At 37.0% G+C, this 21730-nt stretch overlaps 1 protein-coding gene across 1 annotated transcript in view; it reads left to right on the top strand.

Annotated features, from left to right (window-relative positions):
• SPATA17 (spermatogenesis associated 17) overlaps positions 1-21730 on the top strand; it is a 106339-nt gene that overhangs the window by 22898 nt on the left and 61711 nt on the right. The window contains exon 5 of the mRNA XM_066253512.1: positions 5933-6036. Within this exon, the coding sequence (XP_066109609.1) occupies positions 5933-6036 (104 nt within the window). The remainder of the gene's footprint in view (positions 1-5932; positions 6037-21730) is intronic.

Here is a 21730-nt window from a genome sequence, read left to right as displayed (position 1 = left end):
TCGTTTTTAATAAAATGAGCAAACCAGAATAATGCAAATTTGATTGATATGCTAATGGTAAGGAGAGAAAAGAGTACATAGTTTAAAAGTTAGCAATACTAAATAATCTTGGCAGTATTAAAAATTAGAGTAAAATGTAAAATGTGTAATTACCAACGCTTATGTTTTAGAATGTTAAATATCTCTGAGCCATTACTGGAGAAAGACTGTAAATATTAATGAAGCAATGTATTACTTTCCATATGTCATAAAGAATATTGTGATAAATAGATGAGCAGGGTACTGGACTATAAGATTCCTGTCCAATAGCAAATCAATTAGAAATTATTCATATGATTTAACAGTAATAAAGTCAGTTTCCAGCTTAGAAGTTTTATTTCTATCATTTCTATATTCGTTTTTATGTGTTATTTTCCTGCTGGAAAGCCAAATTTAGTGATTATGAGGTTGGCTTGGTTTCTGCAGTTTTGGGGAACAGCAAAAATACTTTTTTTTTTCTCAGACAATATGATAGTAGCTTAATTGTGATGCTATTTTAAGTGAAGAAGTTACTTAGGCTAATTTCATAATGTCCTTAAAACCTACATTGCCTTATTATATTTTCTTTCATTAATCTATTAGTTCTTCTGCTAATAATGGATTTTATTTGGGGTGAAAAAATATAGTAAGGTACCTTCTGAAAGTCCTGTGTTGAGCTATGGCAAGTGAATTAACTTTTTTTTTTTTTGGTTATTTATCCTGCTTCGGGAAGAGTACTTTCCTCCAGGGGTGTGAGTGTGCTGGACCCTAGCCGGACAGTCCCAAGTGGCTCTCTGTCCACCTCTCTGTTCTGTAGTTTAAGGGGAAAACAATCAAGAGGAAACAGTACGTCCTGAGCCAAAGGGAGACACTCCAGCTGCAGTGTGCTGTTTACCTGTCTCAGTGATATAGAAATAGGGGAAACAATTTGGGGTTTTTTTTGTTTGTTTCCAGAATGTGGATGTCGGGCAATTTAGGAGATTCAAAGACTTAACCTCTGAGCCTAAAACACTGTTGGATGCTTTCTTTCTTGCTTACTCTTGTCAGATGTGTCTGCAATAATGTTTACATAACTACCAGAAATCTAGATAGCCAATAAAGTTCAAACAAATACACATTTTCCCAGATCATAAATAGGAATTTCATGTGCATTAAAAAGAAAAATACTTTCAATTTTTTTCATATACTGAGCCAATAGCAGATTATATATTGATAATTGACTCCTAGCCTGACAAATAAATTATTTTCAGTTTTCCAGGAGGCTGGAGGAATGCTTCTAAAAAGATAAAAAATTTAAATTTTTATTTTTAGTCTATCCATTTCTAAACAGACGCCTTTTTTAATAATGAAATGTTACATTTTGTGATATTTTTAATGTTGTAATAGATATTCATATTCTGATTTGCTATTTTAGTTTCTAAAGGCGCACCATTTTACTGAAGACTTTATGACCCACCCATGTTGAATTGATTACTCTCTCATTATGTCCCTACTTACTACCAACATACTTCTATTAGAGAACCTGTAACACTCTATGGTCCTGACTAATTTATGTGCCTATACCCACCCCACACGCACTATACGCCCCTTTGGGCCTGAATCCTACCTTCATAGTCTTTGTCCCTACAATTCTTGGCTTACAGTAGGAAGTTAAAGAGATATGTGTCCCCAGCAGTTCCCACGTGGATGGAAGACCTCATGAGCATTGGCGTCTTGTCAGCCTCATAACACAGACAGGTTTGAAGGAGCATTGCTGTGATCTAAGCTGCTGATGGGACCCACCGTGTGCCTTACAAAATCCCTATTCATGACTTGCTACTAGACTAGGGGCTGACAATTAATACAGCAATAAACGGCTCAGTTAATTTTTATCTTGTCTCCTGGGGCCCTGTTTCTCCCACTGCTCTGTGTAACACTTTATTGCCTTTTTGGTCTTTAATTTGACTTTGCTCCAGATTAGTGTTCTGTCTTTCCTCCAGCATCTTGACCGCTTCACTGTGGGACTTGTTTAAATTTGGCCCCTGACTCTTGTTTCCCCCCAGATCTTTCTGTTTGAACAGCTTTCAGTATCTTATCCACGTGTCATGAGCTGATTCAGCTGCTCAACTCACTTCTCTACCTGTCCCGTCTAGAGGGACAATTGTGTTTTCTTTTTATAGCCTGGCAGAGAGCTGGTCCTCCATTTCTGTTGCTAAAGAGCATTGAGTATCACCTGAGGAGACCAAACACTGGGCTTAGAGTTCTCCACGATAATTCGGTGACACCTAGAAAGAATACTTGGATGTTACTGTTTTTTAAACACCTTCTCTTTGAAAATCTAGTAAACCTACTTTCCTCTATTCATTGCACAGTCTTCAGGGGTTTTGAGCACCCTAGTTAAAAAAGGATTATAACTGTGAATAAGAGCTCTACTTGTATGTTCTCATATACTTTTAGAACATCAATACTAGACAAGTTATTAGTGAATTTGTTGTCCGTGTCTTCATTTTAGTTTTGGGTGAGAAGACCTTATTTTTCTCTCTTTTAATGACATTAAGGTTACTAGGAAATCTGAGGGGTGAAAGTAAACACCATGAAGGGAAGATCTTTTCTGTGAGCAGATGACTTTTGATATGTCAAGGTTTTGCCATTTGGTTTAGTGCTTAAAATAAACATTATTTATAAGACCACTTACATTTTGATGTTACTTAATGAGGAATATGCATCATTGATTTGACTAGCTTACAAGGTCATTTGGAAGTTGCCTGCTAATAAGCTGTAATCTGCTGAGCACACAATGACTTTGTTTAAAATTATCTATTCAGAGCTGATCAATGACAATAATTGTTTTATACCAATCACACCTGAAAGTTGGCAATTACTTTGAAGGACATGAATACCAAGTTGTTAAATTCTGTTTACCTTAAAATTAAGAAGAAATGGTTATCAAAAATCAGTGTGCCTCTTCAAAGTCCTATAAAAAAACAAACAAACAAACCAACAATGATAAGTCTATTTACTAGTACTAGATATCACGAGAAAATTTAAGCAAAAATCAAGACACCTGTTTCACAGTAATAGAGAGCTAGATCTCTATCCAGACTCTGTCTGCCAGTTACTTTTTACTGGTTAAGTAATCTGCACCAAGTTACTTCCCCACAGTCCCTTTATCTTGAACACAGAGGTCATATACCTCATTCACAAGGTTCTCCTGAGGTAACCAAACAGTGAGCATACACCCAGCACATTGCAGGAGCTCAGGAGATTTTAGATCCTTCCCATCTTCCCATCCCTGATGGCTGTGCCCTCACCCACACTAATGCTCAGGTTCTCCAGCTATATTTGCTCACTTACCCCTGACAAAGCCTCATAAAGATTGACTGATTATACTTTAATGTGGATGAGTTTTAATTTATTAACCATCCTCTACTTATTATGTGCTTTAAAACCCAACTGTGAATAAAAGGGTTTGTCTTGGACAGGAATTTTAACCTGCCTTTGGGTAGATATCTAAGCAGTGAGGGTATAAGGAGGTTCCCCGAAGGCACATCCATGTAGGCTTGGGGGGGGGGGCGTGGCTGGTGCTCTTTCCAGAGTTGGTCGGTTTGGAGTGGGAAAGAGCCCATGTCATTGGCTTCTGTCACTACCTTCCCTGTTTGCACAGAATGTTTCAGCCAATTTCAGTTTTTGACTTTTCTTTCTTCTCTAATATGGTGTAATCCAATCATAAGTCATCATCTTTTTTCTTTTCTTCCTCATATTCCAGCACTCATGTTCTGGTACAAGGCCTTGTTTAGAATTTAATGTTATTTTTGTGTGGTAGATAGTCCCTACCTTGACACTATTTTGATATCCTAAAATTTTTCCCATGCTTCCTGAGTCTCTTCTATTTCTGGTTTTGGATTTTCTGTCAGTATTTTTATTTATAAATGTTCTCTTCTTTAATACAATTGTTACTCTACATGCAGGGAAAGCATAGGAAATATTTGAAGTCATCCAACAAACTATATAACCTTAGACAACTATTTAACCTCTCGAAGTATCAATCTCCTCTTCTGTTGAATGAGGCTAATAATAATATGCAGCTCACAATGATAGCATAGTGATTAAATTAGGTAAATCAGGAAAATATTTATGTATTTGCATTTATGATTTACATATATATATACATACTCCAATTGATTATTATTTTTCATTAGGAAAGCGGTTTGTATTAATTCCTCTCTTTCTTTGTTAGTCAAAATATGCTTTTGGTTAAATTAGAGGGAGATTGTTTCTAAATTGAGTATATAATTTAAAAACTTAATTTTTCTATATTTAGTAATTAACTTCTATAATAAGATTATTTTTAAAATATCAGGAAAAACATCTACAATGTTGTTAAATTAGCTTGCTGTTCTACGTAATTTTACTTTCTAGAATTATTACCTCTGATTTAATTGTTCTTACAAGCTGTTCTACATATCTTCAATTATTTTTCCTCATACTAAAACATTTCTTTAAAAATCTTCCCATTCAATATCTCATAATATAAAATGTCTTTTAAATGACCAGATTTTAAAATAAAAATAGAGGATCAGAATTCAAACAAAACATTTTTCCTGTTTATTCTTATAGATCTAGCATTCACATTATAAAAATTTTAAACATATCTAGTGTAAAAAAAAAAAAGCTTAGGTTTTGGGACTAAAAGCCAATGGACTAAGGTATGATCTCTATATTAATTACCCTTTTATATTATTTTAAAAATAATGTTTAGAGAAGATGTTTGTCCCTAGCCTTGCTAACTGTCAAAAACATTGGAAGGAGTTCATATTCAATAAGAGAATCACACATTAATGAGAATAATTCATAAATATATGTAAACTGCTGGAAAATTTTAGGGAATGAAGTTGAATCTTCGTGTAAGACTACGTTAACATTTATTTTCAATTTTTGCTTTGTTTTCTTCACCTTTAAAGAGGTTGAAATATTTTTTATTTGTTTTCCATAAAATTAAGATCCAGATAGTATTATTTTTGTTTTGAGTTTTTCTAATAGAGGTTGTATTAACAAAGATTGAGCTTAAAGAAATTATTGATTCTCATGACTAATAAGCATCTGCTAGCACACTTAACTACATTCTGTTGGACTCCCAACACTTCTCTCATCTTAAAAAACCAGATGCTTTCAACAGAAATGTTCATCCACTGGAAACTTCAGTGCACTCTGTGCCTCATTCTATTTTGCAGTGGTGTAGAGAACAAGCTCTCTGAAGTCCTAGTTTATTTTTTGGGCCCATCACTAATAACTGTAACATTATAAGGAAAATACACAATTTCTCCTTTTAGCACTTTTCTCATCTGTAAATAAAATTATAAGGGTATTTATCTCATAGGAGTGTTTGTTCTAAAGATTAAATGCATAGATGCAAGCAGACCTTTAGTATAGTGCCTCTCACATAATAAGAACTCAATGTTAGCTATTGTTATTGTTAAAAAAGTAAAATCATGGCATGATGCAGAAACAAGACATTTTGTTTAAAAATTTATATGCATTTAAAAAGCCCATTTAAAAGTGATTTCAATGAAACCAAATACAATATTCCAGTCAGTTGGTTATGTAAAGTAAGTAAACTTGTTTGGTTAGGAAGTAGAAAAGGTAGGAATTGATAAAGCAACTGTTTAATCTTTCAATAGTTAAATTCACATTTAGTATTTGTGAAATAATTATGTGTTTTAAAATAAAGGATGTTTATAAGTAAGTTTTTGTCATTGCAATGCATTATAATAAATCTATGACTATGACCTACATTTACTGTTATATATATTTTTATATTAGTGGAAAAGCCTGTGATTTGGGGTTATTATCGTCAAAACCCTTATTTTGAAGAACTACTAATGCTTTTACTAAAAATGTTCACTAACATATTTTATCTTTTTATTTACTTGAACAGATTCAGCGGCGATGGCGAGGCTATTGGATTAGAAAATACTGCTCTAATTATTTTTATTTGAAGTCATATCTGAGAACTGTTTCAGAGACCAATGATGCAGTTAGGTGAGTAGTACAATCACTAGTCTGTCTGCTAGTGAAAATTTTAGAAAAATTATTCAGTGGTTGTTGATCATTACCATAATTAGAAATAATTTCTAGCCTGACCTGTGGATCAAGCTTCGACCTGAAACTCTGAGGTCGCCGGTTCAAAACCCTGGGCTTGCCCAGTCAAGGCACATATGGGAGTTGATGCTTCCTGCTCCTCCCCCCTTCTCTCTCTCTCTCTCCTCTAAAATGAATAAATAAATTAAAAAAAATTAAATTAAAAAAATAATTTCTAAAACCCAGTGATATTTTATGTAGAAATTTATTTTATTTTATTATTTTACAGGGACAGAGAGAGAGTCAGAGAGAGGGATAGATAGGGACAGACAGACAGGAATGGAGAGAGATGAGAAGCATCAATCATCAGTTTTTCGTTACGACACCTTAGTTGTTCATTGACTGCCCTCTCATATGTGCCTTGACCACGGGCCTTCAGTAGACTGAGTAACCCCTTGCTCGAGCCAGCGACCTTGGGTCCAAGCTGATGAGCTTTATTTTTTTATGCTCAAGCCAGATGAGCCCGCGCTCAAGCTGGCAACCTCGGGGTCTAGAACCTGGGTCCTCCACATCCCAGTCTGACGCTCTATCCACTGTGCCACCGCCTGGTCAGGAAGGTAAAAATTTATTGATAAGATAGAGATATAATTTTATTTAACTCAAAATTCATTGAGTTAATTTTATTTAATTCAAAATTCATAAATATATAATAACTATCTTGTACTCTTGACTAGACATTATATTAAATTATTCCTTGATTCTATGCAAAATAGTTTAGTTTCAGTAAAATTATTTTATTTAAAATGAATTTATGTATAAAATGATTCTGTGAGATACGAAGCCGTAAGTACTGTAAGACTCAAATGTGTTTTGAGAAACATATTCAGTAGCAAGAACTTGCCTCTCAAAGAAGAAAATAAAATATCATGGAGCATAATGAAATGTACTACTTTGCTCTCAGTTTTATTTCCTTGAATGCATATGAAGACAGCACCTGGATTTCATCCATAGAATGATGTATCTTCCATAGATTTATGCAAAATAGAGTTTGGCAACACTATTCAGTCATTTTTGCCAAAGCTCTATCTATTACTTCAAAAATAGTTATTTTCCTCTTATAATATGCCTCATTCTCACAACATGTAGGTGACCATATCTATGCCTGTAATATATTTAGGTCATAAGGAAATGTAACAAGTAGTAGACATTTATGTTGTAATATTATTTTCAATTATTTTCCCCCACTACTTTACTCATCAAATCCTTTGATCTAAAAAGAACAAACAATTGAAAATACATTGTTAAAGGTTTTGTCTGAGACCCTTAAAATTATGTATATCATAAGAAATATCTAAAAAACAATTTCCCAACTCTCCTCTCTGCTTCCAAGAGTTTGGCCTTGAGTTTCTGTACTATGAAAGAATGTATGACACTGTCTTCAAATTAGTGTGTGCATTCATACCTTTGCTTATATACAAACATTTTCAAGAACAAGAACTACAGCAATTTGGAGACACCATGTTTGACTTTCAATAGTGGCAAAGTTTGATTCTCTTAAGATATAGAATGCTCCTTTTATTTATAGTTTTATGCTCTACAATTAGTGTACAATTAAGCAAACATTATTATTCTGTTATCTAAATTGCCAGTTCACTTTATATTTTCAGGCCGTGTGATGTAGGTGAAAGAGTAAATGTAGTTTTGACATACCTCAGCATGAGCTCCCCTGAAATCACCAGGAATTGGCCCTTTGCCAGATAGAGGTATTGTCACCGAGCACATTACAATTTTCCAGTGCAGCAATGAGCACTCACTGTTTACCGAGTACTGTGGTGAGCCCTTTCCTCAGCACTGTCTTCCATTTTCATAACAAACCTGTGTGGTAGGATCATTACCTACCCTATCATTCACACTAAAATAATTTAGTTTTTGCTTTATTATGTTTAGGACTTCCCTCTGAGTAGTAATTTCCATAAGATCCTTAATTGAGGTGAAATATCCATATCAATGTTTGAAAAAGAATGAGTAGTTATCTTGAAAGTAAGGCTAAGCATGAAATATAGATAATGAACTATTTCTAAGTCATCATTTAGTCAAATTAAAGTGAAACTGTATTATATTAGTTTTATATTAGTTTTCTTTAATAAAACTCATTCATTCATTTTTTGGAAGATATTATCATGCTACGCAACAACCACGAGGCCATTTATTTTTACTCTACAGAAAATTTTCAGTTAAAGAGTGGTAGATTTTTTGTTTTTATGACTGAGTGGTATTTGAGTCCTAACAAGTGGCTCTTCTGTAGATTGATTTGGTAGGTGAAGCATCATGGAGCCTCCCTTGGTGGACTGTCTTGTTCTTCCATTTCTTTGTATTATTCAGGCACAGATTAACTTCCCAGTGTATCCATCATGCATCTGAGCAGTTAGGCCAGACAGAGGGAAAGGTGCGGTTACATTAAGTGCTGGCCCATCATCGGCTGTCAGCTAAGCCTTGTTACCTTGTCCATCCTCATTGCACTATCCCACAAGATCTCTTAATGAAGTTAAGCCCCAAGTTCACTGCCGTAATTCTGTGGCAAGTGTTTGTGCAATGTAACAATTCATCACTTGTCAGGAAGGCACTTTTAGTTTATACATTTAATAAGGGCATCCTCTAGCTCGGTTAATTAGAAGTGAACAGTTTGCATATTTACTAAATGCGGAATGTCATCCGCAGCACGGCCTATTGCCTACATGAGTTATTCCTCCACCCGCAGTAAACAGCTGGGTAATTATTACTGCCATAATCAGATAAATTCCCTCTGTTAGGCTTTTCTTACATGGCGGTTCTTTGAACTCATCCAAAGCCAAACAAAATTTATGAACTCTAGCAGCCAGGCCACTTTTTCATGCGGCGGCGTCCCCATTCCCCACTTCAAGGACGTGAGTAGAGCTCCATGGATACCGCATAAATAGGGGGGATAAGTACGATCCCCTAAAGGTAACACTGCAATAAGCCTCATTTAAAAAAAAACAGAATATTCTGGTCTCGGCCAACTACATGAGAGCCATTTGGCTCTGTCTGGCTGTGTCCAGATGACGTGTGAAAAAGTAACATTACTTTTCAAGAATTTAATTAGTCTATAATGTTAACCATATATGTGAATTTTTTCTGTAGGGTCATTTTATATATGAACATGCAACAATGATAGCGATTGATTTGGTAGAATTTAGGAAGCATACCAGAGTGTCTAACATAAAATACATGGTGTGGTCTGTGCTTTGAAATCAGTCTATAACTTACCCATCATAATAATTAATGACAATCATCCATAGACTCACTTTAAAATACAAAATATCCACCATTTGATCAAAGCATTTCACATACTATATTTTAACAAGCATGCACTACCTTTAATAATTTGCTGTTTCAAAAAAAAATTTAAAACAAAGTATATAAAAAGATAGAATTAATAAAAGGAAATTTTAAAAAACCTTATTATAGTGGGTATAATTTCCTCACATATATATTCATTATTTTCTTTTTTATTATTATTATTTTCAAATTTAACTCTTTACACAGTGAATTTTCAGCAGGAAAGTACAGGGTGCTAACCCTAATGCTGGGCAAGGAATGGAGTTAATTAAGTGCGTCCCATGGTCAGAATGCATAAAACATCACTGCATATGCCAAGAAACAGCTTTCTCTAGTGCCAATTCTAAAAGGAATTCCAAAAATGAACCTTGAAGAGGAGATGCTATGTAACGTGATGAGCAGTGGCTTCTATAACTTCTTGAAAGTCTCTTTTTTCTTTTCATGGAGATATCGGGGTGGAGGAGGGAAGGCCACAGTAGGACATTAAACTGTTAATCATTTGAAAGCAAGGGCCGGAGATGACGTCAGAGTAATGGCGGTGTAGGAAGCAATACCGATAAATCACCCCCAAAACTCAACAAGATCTTCAACCAGAAACAGAAAAACCTATCCTTGGAGCCTCCAGATGTTTCGCAATACACCCGAAGGTATGGTCGAGCGAAAAATTGGCTAAATATATAACCAAAACCCGAAGGAAATAGGAAGTAAGAAATGCTCCGCCTTCCTCACTAACCTAAACAGGGCAGCTTTCTCTGGCAACTGTGAATATAGAAATTGAGGCAGGCAAAGGGGGTGAGTAGATCCAGGCCGCGGCACAAACGGCCGAACCAGGCTGTGGCACGGAGATCCAAGCCAAGGAAAAACTGTTCCTGTGGCAACCCGGGCAATACAAGCTAATACTCGCGCCAAACCCAGACAAAGAAAGACAAGCGGGGCAGCCATTTTCCCCGATCCCCTGGTCGGTGCGCGCAGATAGTGAGCGAGAGATTCCTTCCAAATCCCCGGGAGTGGGCGCCCGTGTTGTTCCACAGAGAGGCAGAGTCAGAGACCTTTGTGTGGGCCAAAAGCAGAATCTCTGCGCAGCCCCAGCGCCCTGGGAAAGCCGCGCACGGGAGGGAGCGAGAACTAATTCCAATGGTGGAACTTTTCCGTGCTGGTGGGGGTTTCACTCAGAGGGAAATGCGGCTGGCCTGATATCCTGGTCTGCGCGCGCAGATACTGAGCTAGAGATTCCTCCAAGTGCCTCGGCAATGCACGCCCGTGTTATCGCACAGAGGGGCAGAGTCAGGGAGGGACCTTTGTGTGGGCCAAAGCGGAATCTCGGGCCGCCCCAGCGCCTTGCAAAAACCGCGCATGGGGACGGAGCGAGAGCCAATTCCAATGCTCGAACTTTTCCATGCAGTTGGGGGTTTCACTCAGAGCATGAGACTGCTGGCCTGATATCCTGGTCTGCGCGCACAGATAGTGAGCGAGAGTTTCCTCCAAACGCCCCGGGAGTGGGCGCCCGCTTGTGTTACCGGACAGAGAGGCAGAGCCAGAGGTCTTTGAGTGGGCAGAAGCCCCGTCTGATTATGCTAGCAGCTTTGACTGACTGAGCCTTACCCAGAGCCCTGTGCTGAGTAGAAATAGAGTGGGGAGTTGCCAGCTCTTTGAGCCTCTTACTATCCAGGCAGAGGCAGCAGCAACCCCATAGCTGGATTATCAGGCTACTAATTGAGGAAGGAAAGACTAGGAGAAAGGCTCCAGGAACACGGACTCTCTCACTGTTGGAGCCTATAAATGCTAATGAGCCTCGACTACCAACGAGACTAAAGCACAATACATGACATCGCCATAGAGACTTATCAACTGCAAACCTCTACCTGAGCATGCCAAAGGGGCAGAACCTGGGGAACAGAGTCACCGAACAGGAAGAGGGAGAGAAAAGAAAAAGCAAGAAGATAACCTCTCAAAATCAAGAATAATCTTCAGACTTTATAACCTATCCCATTTTATTATATTTGTTCGTTTGTTTCTCTTATCTTCATTATTGATATTTTTTTTTTCATCCTCCAATTTGGCTGATTAACTCTCTGCCGGTCTTACTCTCTCCTCTCCTTGAACTACACTACCCATAAGTGTTACATCTCCCACTATCTTTTCTTTCCTCTTCCTTTCTCTCTATGAGGGTTGCACTCAAAACCCTTAACTTTCTCTCTCGCTCTCTCCTCTTTTTTCTTTTTTCTTCTTTTAGTGGTTCCCTCTTTTTCTCTCTCTCTCTCTCTCTTTTCTCCCCCTATATTAGTTTCTTCCTTTCTCCTTTACATCTCCTCTCATTCAAACCTCAATAACAAACAAATTATCTTATCTGGGACTCAAACTTATGTTTGTGGCATTTTGGGGGTTTTTTACTTCACCTTTTTAATTCACTAGCAGTGCTCCAATCCCTGGCTCTCCATTTTATCTAGTTCTTATTCTACTAAATACAATAGTAATTTTTTAATTTGTCCCCCCATTTTTCTGTTTCCCTCTTATTCCTCTCATCATAACTCTCAGTCAACCAAAACCTAAAAGCAAATCATTTTATTCTTGACCCAAATTTTTTCCTTATTTGCTTTTTGTGGGTCCATACCCCCTTCTTTTTTCTTTCTTTTTTTTTAACCCCTTTATTACTTTTCCCCAATTCAGGCCCTCCATTACAAGCATTGTTTGTTCTATTTAATACAATATAATTCACAGTTCACCACAAGATTTTCTCAAGAAAGCGGGGAGAGGAGAGGAGAGGAAAAAAGGAGGTGAGAATAATTTCTTTTTTTAAATTTTTATTTTACTTTATTTTTCTTTATTTCATTATTAATTTTTTTAAAAAAAAACAACTCTTTTCAATTTTTTATTTTTTAACTTTTTATTCTTTATTAAATCTCATTAATACTATCAGCAAAACCACCCTAAGATGCCATTAAGGAAGAGAAAATAAAATATTATGGATACAAAAGAAAGAGAGGTAACACAGATAGATGAGGAAAAATCTATGGAGAAAAAATTTAATATATTGGAAACCTTGGAGCTAAATGACAGAGAATTCAAGATAGAAATCCTAAAAATCCTCCGAGATATACAAGAAAACACAGAAAGGCAATTTAGGGAGCTCAGAAAACAACTCAATGAACACAAAGAATATATGTCCAAGGAAATTGAAACTATAAAAACAAATCAAACAGAGATGAAAAACTCAATTCACGAGTTGAAAAACGAAGTAACAAGATTAGCTAATAGAACAGGTCAGATAGAAGAGAGGATTAGTGAAATAGAAGACAAGCAACTTGAGGCACAACAGAGAGAAGAAGAAAGAGACTCAAACATTAAAAAAAAATGAGCCCTACAAGAATTATCGGACTCCATCAAAAAGAATAACATAAGAATAATAGGCATATCAGAGGGAGAAGAGAGAGAAAATGGAATGGAGAACATACTCAAACAAATAATAGATGAGAACTTCCCAAGCCTGTGGAAAGAACTAAAGCCTCAAATTCATGAAGCAAACAGAACTCCAAGTTTTCTTAACCCCAACAAACCTATTCCAAGGCATATCATAATGAAATTGGCACAAACCAACAGCAAAGAAAAAATTCTCAAGGAAGCCAGGGAAAAGAAGAATACGACATATAAAGGAAGGCCCATTAGATTATCATCAGATTTCTCAGCAGAAACTCTACAAGCTAGAAGAGAGTGGACCCCAATATTTAAAGTCCTGAAAGAGAGGAACTTTCAGCCATGAATACTATACCCATCAAAGCTATCCTTCAAATATGAAGGAGATATAAAAACATTCACAGATACAGAAAAGATGAGGGAATTTATCATCAGAAAACCCCCACTCCAGAAATTACTAAAGGGGGTTCTCCAATCAGATACAAAGAACAAAAAAAAAAACAAAACCACAAGTAAAAGCTGCAAGAAGAACACAATAAAACCAAATTTAAACTGTGACAACAACAAAAAGAAAGGGGGGAGAAGATGGAGATTAACAATAGCAAAGGACAATGGAGTGCAAAAGTACTCACAAAATTGTGCACTACAATGAACAGGGTAGGAACCCTTTTCATTACTTAAAGGTAACCACCATTGAAAAAACCACCACAGAAGCACATGAGATAAAAAAGATAGCAACAGAGGAAAGATGTATGGAATACAACCAAATAAAAACAAAAGATAGAGGCCCTGGTCGGTTGGCTCAGCGGTAGAGTGTCGGCCTGGCGTGCGGGGGACCCATGTTCGATTCCCGGCCAGGGCACACAGGAGAAGCACCCAATTGCTTCTCCACCCCCCCCCTCCTTCCTCTCTGTCTCTCTCTTCCCCTCCCGCAGCCAAAGCTCCATTGGAGCAAAGATGGCCCAGGCGCTGGGGATGGCTCCTTGGCCTCTGCCCCAGGCGCTAGAGTGGCTCTGGTCGCAGCAGAACGACCCCCCGGAGGGGCAGAGCGTCGCCCCTGGTGGGCGTGCCGGGTGGATCCCGGTCGGGCGCATGTGGGAGTCTGTCTGACTGTCTCTCCCCGTTTCCAGCTTCAGAATACAAAAAAAAGAAAATATATATATATATATATATATATATATATATATATATATATATATTAAAAAAAAAAACAAAAAAAAAAAACACCAAAAGATAGAAAGAGAAGGATCCAACAAGACACAAAACTATCAGAAAGCAATCTATAAAATGGCAATAGGGAACTCACAAGTGTCAATAATTACACTAAATGTAAATGGATGAAACTCACCAGTAAAAAGGCACAGAGTAGCAGAATGGATTAAAAAAGAAAATCCAACTGTATGCTGCGTACAGGAAACTCATCTAAGTAACAAGGATAAAAACAAATTCAAAGTGAAAGGCTGGAAAACAATACTCCAAGCAAATAACATACAAAAAAAAGCAGGCGTAGCAATACTCATATCTGATAATGCTGACTACAAGACAGCAAAAGTACTCAGAGACAAAAATGGCCATGTCATAATGGCTAAGGGGACACTGAATCAAGAAGACATAACAATTCTTAATATATATGCATCAAACCAAGGAGCACCAAAATATATAAGACAGCTACTTATTGACCTTAAAACAAAAACTGACAAAAATACAATCATACTTGGAGACCTCAATACACCGCTGACGGCTCTAGATCAGTCATCCAAACAGAGAATCAACAAAGACATAGTGGCCTTAAACAAAACACTAGAGCACCTGGATATGATAGACATCTACAGGACATTTCATCCCAAAGTGACTGAGTATACATTTTTCTCCAGTGTACATGCATCATTCTCAAGAATTGACCATATGTTGGGCCACAAAAACAATATCAGCAAATTCAGAAAAATCAAAGTTGTACCAAGCATATTTTCTGATCATAAAGCCTTGAAACTAGAATTCAACTGCAAAAAAGAGGAAAAAAATCCCACAAAAATGTGGAAACTAAACAACATACTTTTAAAAAATGAATGGATCAAAGAAGAAATAAGTGCAGAGATCAATAGATATATACAGACTAATGAAAATGACAATACGACATATCAGAATCTATGGGATTCAGCAAAAGCCGTGATAAGAGGGAAGTTCATATCACTTCAGTTATATATGAACAAACAAAAGAGAGCCCAAGTGAACCACGTAACTTCACACCTTAAGGAACTAGAAAAAGAAAAACAAAGACAACCCAAAACCAGCCGAAGAAAGGAGATAATAAAAATCAGAGCAGAAATAAATGAAATAAAGAACAGAAAAACTATAGAAAAAATTAATAGAACAAGGAGCTGGTTCTTTGAAAACATCAACAAAATTGACAAACCCTTGGCAAGACTTACCAAGGAAAAAAGAGAAAGAACTCATATAAACAAAATCCAAAATGAAAGAGAAGAAATCACCACGGACACCGTAGATATACAAAGAATTATTGTAGAATACTATGAAAAACTTTATGCCACTAAATTCAACAACCTAGAAGAAATGGATAAATTCCTAGAAAAATACAACCTTCCTAGACTGAGTCAAGAAGAAGCAGAAAGCCTAAACAGACCTATCAGTAGAGAAGAAATAGAAAAAACCATTAAAAAACCTCCCCAAAAATAAAAGTCCAGGCCCTGACGGCTATACCAGCGAATTTTATCAAACATTCAAAGAAGACTTGGTTTCTATCCTACTCAAAGTCTTCCAAAAAATTAAAGAAGAAGCAATACTTCCAAACACATTTTATGAGGCCAACATAACCCTCATCCCAAAACCAGGCAAGGATGGCACAAAAAAAGAAAACTACAGACCAATATCTCTAATGAATACAGATGCTAAAATACTAAACAAAATACTAGCAAATCGAATACAACAACATATTAAAAAAATAATACATCATGATCAAGTGGGATTCATCCCAGAATCTCAAGGATGGTTCAACATACGTAAAACGGTTAACGTAATACACCATATCAACAAAACAAAGAACAAAAACCACATGATCTTATCAATAGACGCAGAAAAGGCTTTCGACAAAATACAACACAATTTTATGTTTAAGACTCTCAACAAAATGGGTATAGAAGGAAAATATCTCGACATGATAAAGGCCATATATGATAAACCATCAGCTAACATCATATTCAATGGCACTAAACTGAAGGCTTTCCCCCTTAAATCAGGAACAAGACAGGGTTGTCCACTCTCTCCACTCTTATTTAATGTGGTACTAGAGGTTCTAGCCAGAGCAATCAGACAAGACAAAGAAATAAAAGGCATCCATATCGGAAAAGAAGAAGTAAAGGTATCACTTTTTGCAGATGATATGATCCTATACATCGAAAACCCCAAAGAATCCACAAAAAGACTACTAGAAACAATAAGCCAATACAGTAAGGTCGCAGGATACAAAATTAACATACAGAAGTCAATAGCCTTTCTATATGCCAACAATGAAACAATTGAGAACAAACTCAAAAGAATAATCCCCTTCATGATTGCAACAAAAAAAATAAAATACTTAGGAATAAACATAACAAAGAATGTAAAGGGCTTTTATAATGAAAACTATAAACCATTGTTAAGGGAAATCGAAAAAGATATAATGAGATGGAAGAATATACCTTGTTCTTGGTTAGGAAGAATAAATATAATGAAGATGGCTATATTACCCAAAGCAATATACAAATTTAATGCAATTCCCATCAAAATTCCAATGACATTTTTTAAATAAATAGAACAAAAAATCATCAGATTTATATGGAACTATAAAAAACCCCGAATAGCCAAAGCAATCCTAAAGAAAAAGAATGAAGTTGGAGGCATTACAATACCTGACTTCAAACTATATTATAGGGCCACGATAATCAAAACAGCATGGTATTGGCAGAAAAATAGACACTCAGACCAATGGAACAGAATAGAAAGTCCAGAAATAAAACCACATATATATAGTCAAATAATTTTTGATAAAGGGGCCAAGAACATACAATGGAGAAAAGAAAGCCTCTTCAATAAATGATGCTGGGAAAACTGGAAAGCCACATGCAAAAGAATGAAACTGGACTACAGGTTGTCCCCCTGTACTAAAATTAACTCAAAATGGATCAAAGATCTAAACATAATACCTGAAACAATAAAGTACATAGAAGAAGACATAGGTACTCAACTCATGGACCTGGGTTTTAAAGAGCATTTTATAAATTTGACTCCAAAGGCAAGAGAAGTGAAGGCAAAAATTAATGAATGGGACTACATCAGACTAAGAAGTTTTTGCTCAGCAAGAAAAACGATAAAATAAACAGAAAGCCAACTAAATGGGAAATGATATTTTCAAACAACAGCTCAGATAAGGGCCTAATATCCAAAATATACAAAGAACTCATAAAACTCAACAACAAACAAACAAACAATCCAATAAAAAAATGGGAAGAGGATATGAACAGACACTTCTCCCAGGAAGAAATACAAATGGCCAACAGATATATGAAATGTTCTTTAGCTATTAGAGAAATGCAAATCAAATCTGCAATGAGATACCACCTCACACCTGTTCGATTAGCTATTATTAACAAGACAAGTAATAGCAAATGTTGGAGAGGCTGTGGAGAAAAAGGAACCCTCATACACTGTTGGTGGGAATGTAAAGTAGTACAACCATTATGGAAGAAAGTATGGTGGTTCCTCAAAAAACTGAAAATAGAACTACCTTATGACCCAGCAATCCCTCTACTGGGTATATACCCCCAAAACTCAGAAACATTGATACGTAAAGACACATGCAGCCCCATATTTATTGCAGCATTGTTCACAGTGGCCAGAACATGGAAACAACCAAAAAGCCTGTCAATAGATGACTGGATAAAGAAGATGTGGCACATATACACTATGTAATACTACTCAGCCATAAGAAATGATGACATCGGATCATTTACAGCAAAATGGTGGGATCTTGATAACATGATACGAAGTGAAATAAGTAAATCAGAAAAAACCAGAAACTGCATTATTCCAAACGTAGGTGGGACATAAAAGTGAAACTAAGAGACATTGATAAGAATGTGGTGGTTATCGGGGGGACGGGGGAGAGGGAGCGGGAGAGGGGGAGGGGGAGGGGCACAATGAAAACTAGATAGAAGGTGACAGAGGACAATCTGACTTTGGGTGATGGGTATGCAACATAATTGAATGACAAGATAACCTGGACTTGTTATCTTTGTATATATGTATCCTGATTTATTGATGTCATCCCATTAAAAAAATAAAATTATTTAATGAAAAAAAAATAGAAAGCAAGGGCCTAAAATATGTTGGTTCGTGGACTTGGCCTTGTGGTTGTCGGACTTTGCAGAGTGGATGGATGGGAAGCTCTTATCTCTCATTTGGCCTAGCTGATCTCTTGCTAGGAGATGAATAGAAGAGAGATCCTCTGGGTTTTTTTTCTTTTGTAGTTCTGTGATAAGGACTAGTAATGCAGCTTTTAATATTGCCGATTTAAGAGTAAATTTACATAGTGAAAATCAGATTCAGGTACTTGATAGATTGATCATATACAGATGTTTCCCGTCATACTTGAAGCTATGTGTAAATGATTGGGAAAATATAGCTATTGCTAAAATGTCATTCATTATACAGCCTGGTAGGCTGTTTGGCCTTCACCTTTATCTGGCCTCCCTGAAGTGTATGACACTTTCAGTCCTCTTCTTCTCAATGTCCTCTGTGTACTCACCTGTGCTTGACAGATCTGAACACCAGGTTCTCTCTTTAATGCCCTTGCCTCTTCGCTCCACCTGCTCCGGACATTGTCTTCCATTTCCGTGCCTTCTTCTTGCACTTGTGTTCTGGTGACTCATGAGTCCAAATATTCTCCAGCCTAGAATTTTCTTCTGATTATTATAACCTGTTTCAAAACCCTGCTGACATGGCTGCTTGGTCATCCACAGACATCCAAAGCTAAAGCATGTTTACATGAGAAATAATTCTTTTCCCAAACCTGTCACTCCCCTCTCAGCACTCCGTTCTCATTTCTCTTCTCTTTTTCCTACTGCTGCCTGAAAGACCCTTCTACAATACAAATTGGATCTATGACATGTTATACTTTCTTCTTTTTAAGGGTTCCATAGTAAAAGATGACTTAGCAGTCCTAGAAATACATAAACTATAAACACTAGGATTGTAGTTCAGAGTCTCTTCTTAGCATAAGAATTATGCAAGCTCAAAATAAATACTTGCATTATTTTCTTAAAAAGTTATTGTAAGGTCGGTGGATAATGGGGGATGGTCACGTGGGGAACCCAGACTTATGAACTTTGACCGCCCACAACCAAGCATGCCAAAAGAAGCTTCGCAGGAACTTTTTGGAAAAAAGCGACCGTCTGCCAGCCAGTGAGATTTCACCACATCATATTAGCTTGACTTCCCTAGAGGGACCCTTTAAATATCTCCCACGCAATTTAATCCTTGTGACTTCATCTTACCTCGGGGCCAGGGAACCTGGCTGGGCAGGAAGCGTGCTCTGTACTCAATAAAGCCTTCTCTTATTCCACACTTGGTGGCTCTGGCCTCTTCCTTCTTGGCGGGGAAAAATACCTTACAGTTATAATATACAACAGAAAGGGCATGCAACCCAATCAACAGTTCAGATGCTCTAGAAATGTTTACCTGGAATCTATGTACTCTTTTGAGCAAAGTCACTCAATTAAATTTAATTTCTAAATTAAAAAAAAAAGTTATAATACTTTATAACATGGATCTCAAGGAAAAAAATGTTAGTGTGTATCTTACTCAAAATATTATTGCAGAATGAGAAATTCTAGAGTTGATACACACCTAAAAAAACAGCAACAATGTAATAGAGAGGAAATGCGGTGGTCCCATAACAAAAAAGCAGAGAATTAATAAAACGTTATGTATTTGAAAAAACACTTTTTTTATTATCACTTTGGAATGCATTTCAGCTTTCTCCTTCTCGTCTCCTTGCTAATCTCTCCATGTCCTCTCTCAGGAGGGACATTGAAGAGAACAGAGAAAGAACCTCACTCCAGCCCAGTTTGTCTCTCTCTCTTTCCATTCTTCCCAGTGCCATCTTGTCATCTTTTCTTATCCCACCCAACAGTAAACATGACGGGGTTCTGTTTGGCATTCACATGGACGCTATCCTAGGACCGATGATAAAATAACGGGGCAATAAACAGTGTTCTAAGACTCATTAGATAATTTTCTGAAATTTTATGTGACATCCTGCTTTAAAATACGTTGATGTCATCCTGTGGGACATTATTGCTCGATAAGAGTGTCAAGCTTAGTCTGGAGATGATCCTGGTTGTGTTGAGTGGATTACATGTCAAAGCGGCAGCAGTTATTTCTGCTTTAAGATGAAGTTCGCACATTTTAAATGAGAGACAAGGTCTGATTGTTGAGGAAACAAAAGGAAATGAGATCTTGCCATTCCTTCCATATGAAATGGGAACTTTAAAAGCCACATCTGCCTGCAACAAAACTTCAGTAGCTTGCTCCTCACTCTCCACAGTTGAGTCACTTTGAAGATAGCAAAGGAGAGAGAAATGTGCCTTGATTTACCTTTCTGGGAGAAGGATCCCACACTGTCTTGGTTACCATTTGTAAAGCCATTGCATTTCCCATAGAACAGGAGCCTCATTAATGCGACCTGCCCCTTACCAATCTCCGCAGAATGTTGTGAGGATGAATTAATGTCTGTGAAGCTCTTGGAGCTCTGGAAAATGATGTGCAGTGTAAACACGTCTTATTATGTGCCTCTTATTTTACTTAGCTCAACGCCACCCACTCTCAATTATTTGACACTGTAGACATTACATAAAATTTCACTTCCATTTAGAGAAACCATCCAGAATGGTAAAAAGAAAATAATTTTCCAGTGAAATATGTGCATATTTCAGAGAGAAGACTGTATAAAAGAATTCTTTTCAAGGAGGTTTATTCCAAAGAGCCAGAAGAAGAAGAAAAAAATTGATTTTCATGAATGATCTTTGAATGGAGTCTTATTGCTTTTAAAAATCATGCAAAGCAGGCAAATGAAATAATGGGGCAATTGGATGATTCCTTTCTATGTTCAGAGTGAAGTCATGGTATTGTAATTTTATAACATCGGCCATTATCATCGTTGTTACTTTTTTTTTTTCATTCTCAAAATGTCTGGTTTGTAGAGTACAAAATTGCCAGCATTACCCTTAGAGAGCCCATGTACCCCTGACCAGGAGGCCTTTCTTCTGCTCTGAAGTACATGTCCCCCCTCTGCTGTTGAGGGACCCAGTCTGCACAGGAGGGTGAGATTTCCGTGAACAGTCCAGCTTCGTGTCATTGCACGCTCCTTTGTCCCAGTGTGCTCACTAGTGAAAGCTCACTCATGACTCAGTCCCAATGCCAACCCGCCACATGCATGAAGCCTTTCCGGCCCAAATTCTAAGTCTGACACATTCTGATTTGAAATTTCAGGCAGAGATTCAACCTCTGTGAATATAATTTCCTATCTGTAAAATGGGAGTGATCATATCTGTGAAAGGATTAAATAAGGTGAGGTTCATGTCTAACCCAGGATACGCCTGATATTAAGCAGCTGCTGATACTTGATTGACATGTTCCAAGCCTGGGACAATGACAGTGAGAAGGGGCGTGAGGTGTCACAGATAGAAATATTCTGTGAGGTAGCGATTTGGAGTTGGAGCGTTACTGGGGAGCATTTTGGGGAGTAACATCTCTAAGGGAATGGTGGGGAGAACAGGGAGAAGTTGAACCACATCAAAGTCTCAACCAATCTCAGGAAGCTCTGGAACTTAGT

This window comes from Saccopteryx bilineata, chromosome 1, assembly GCF_036850765.1.
Source record: "Saccopteryx bilineata isolate mSacBil1 chromosome 1, mSacBil1_pri_phased_curated, whole genome shotgun sequence".
In the NCBI taxonomy this organism is placed as follows: Eukaryota; Metazoa; Chordata; class Mammalia; order Chiroptera; family Emballonuridae; genus Saccopteryx; species Saccopteryx bilineata.
This window is presented reverse-complemented; position numbering and strand designations above follow the sequence as displayed.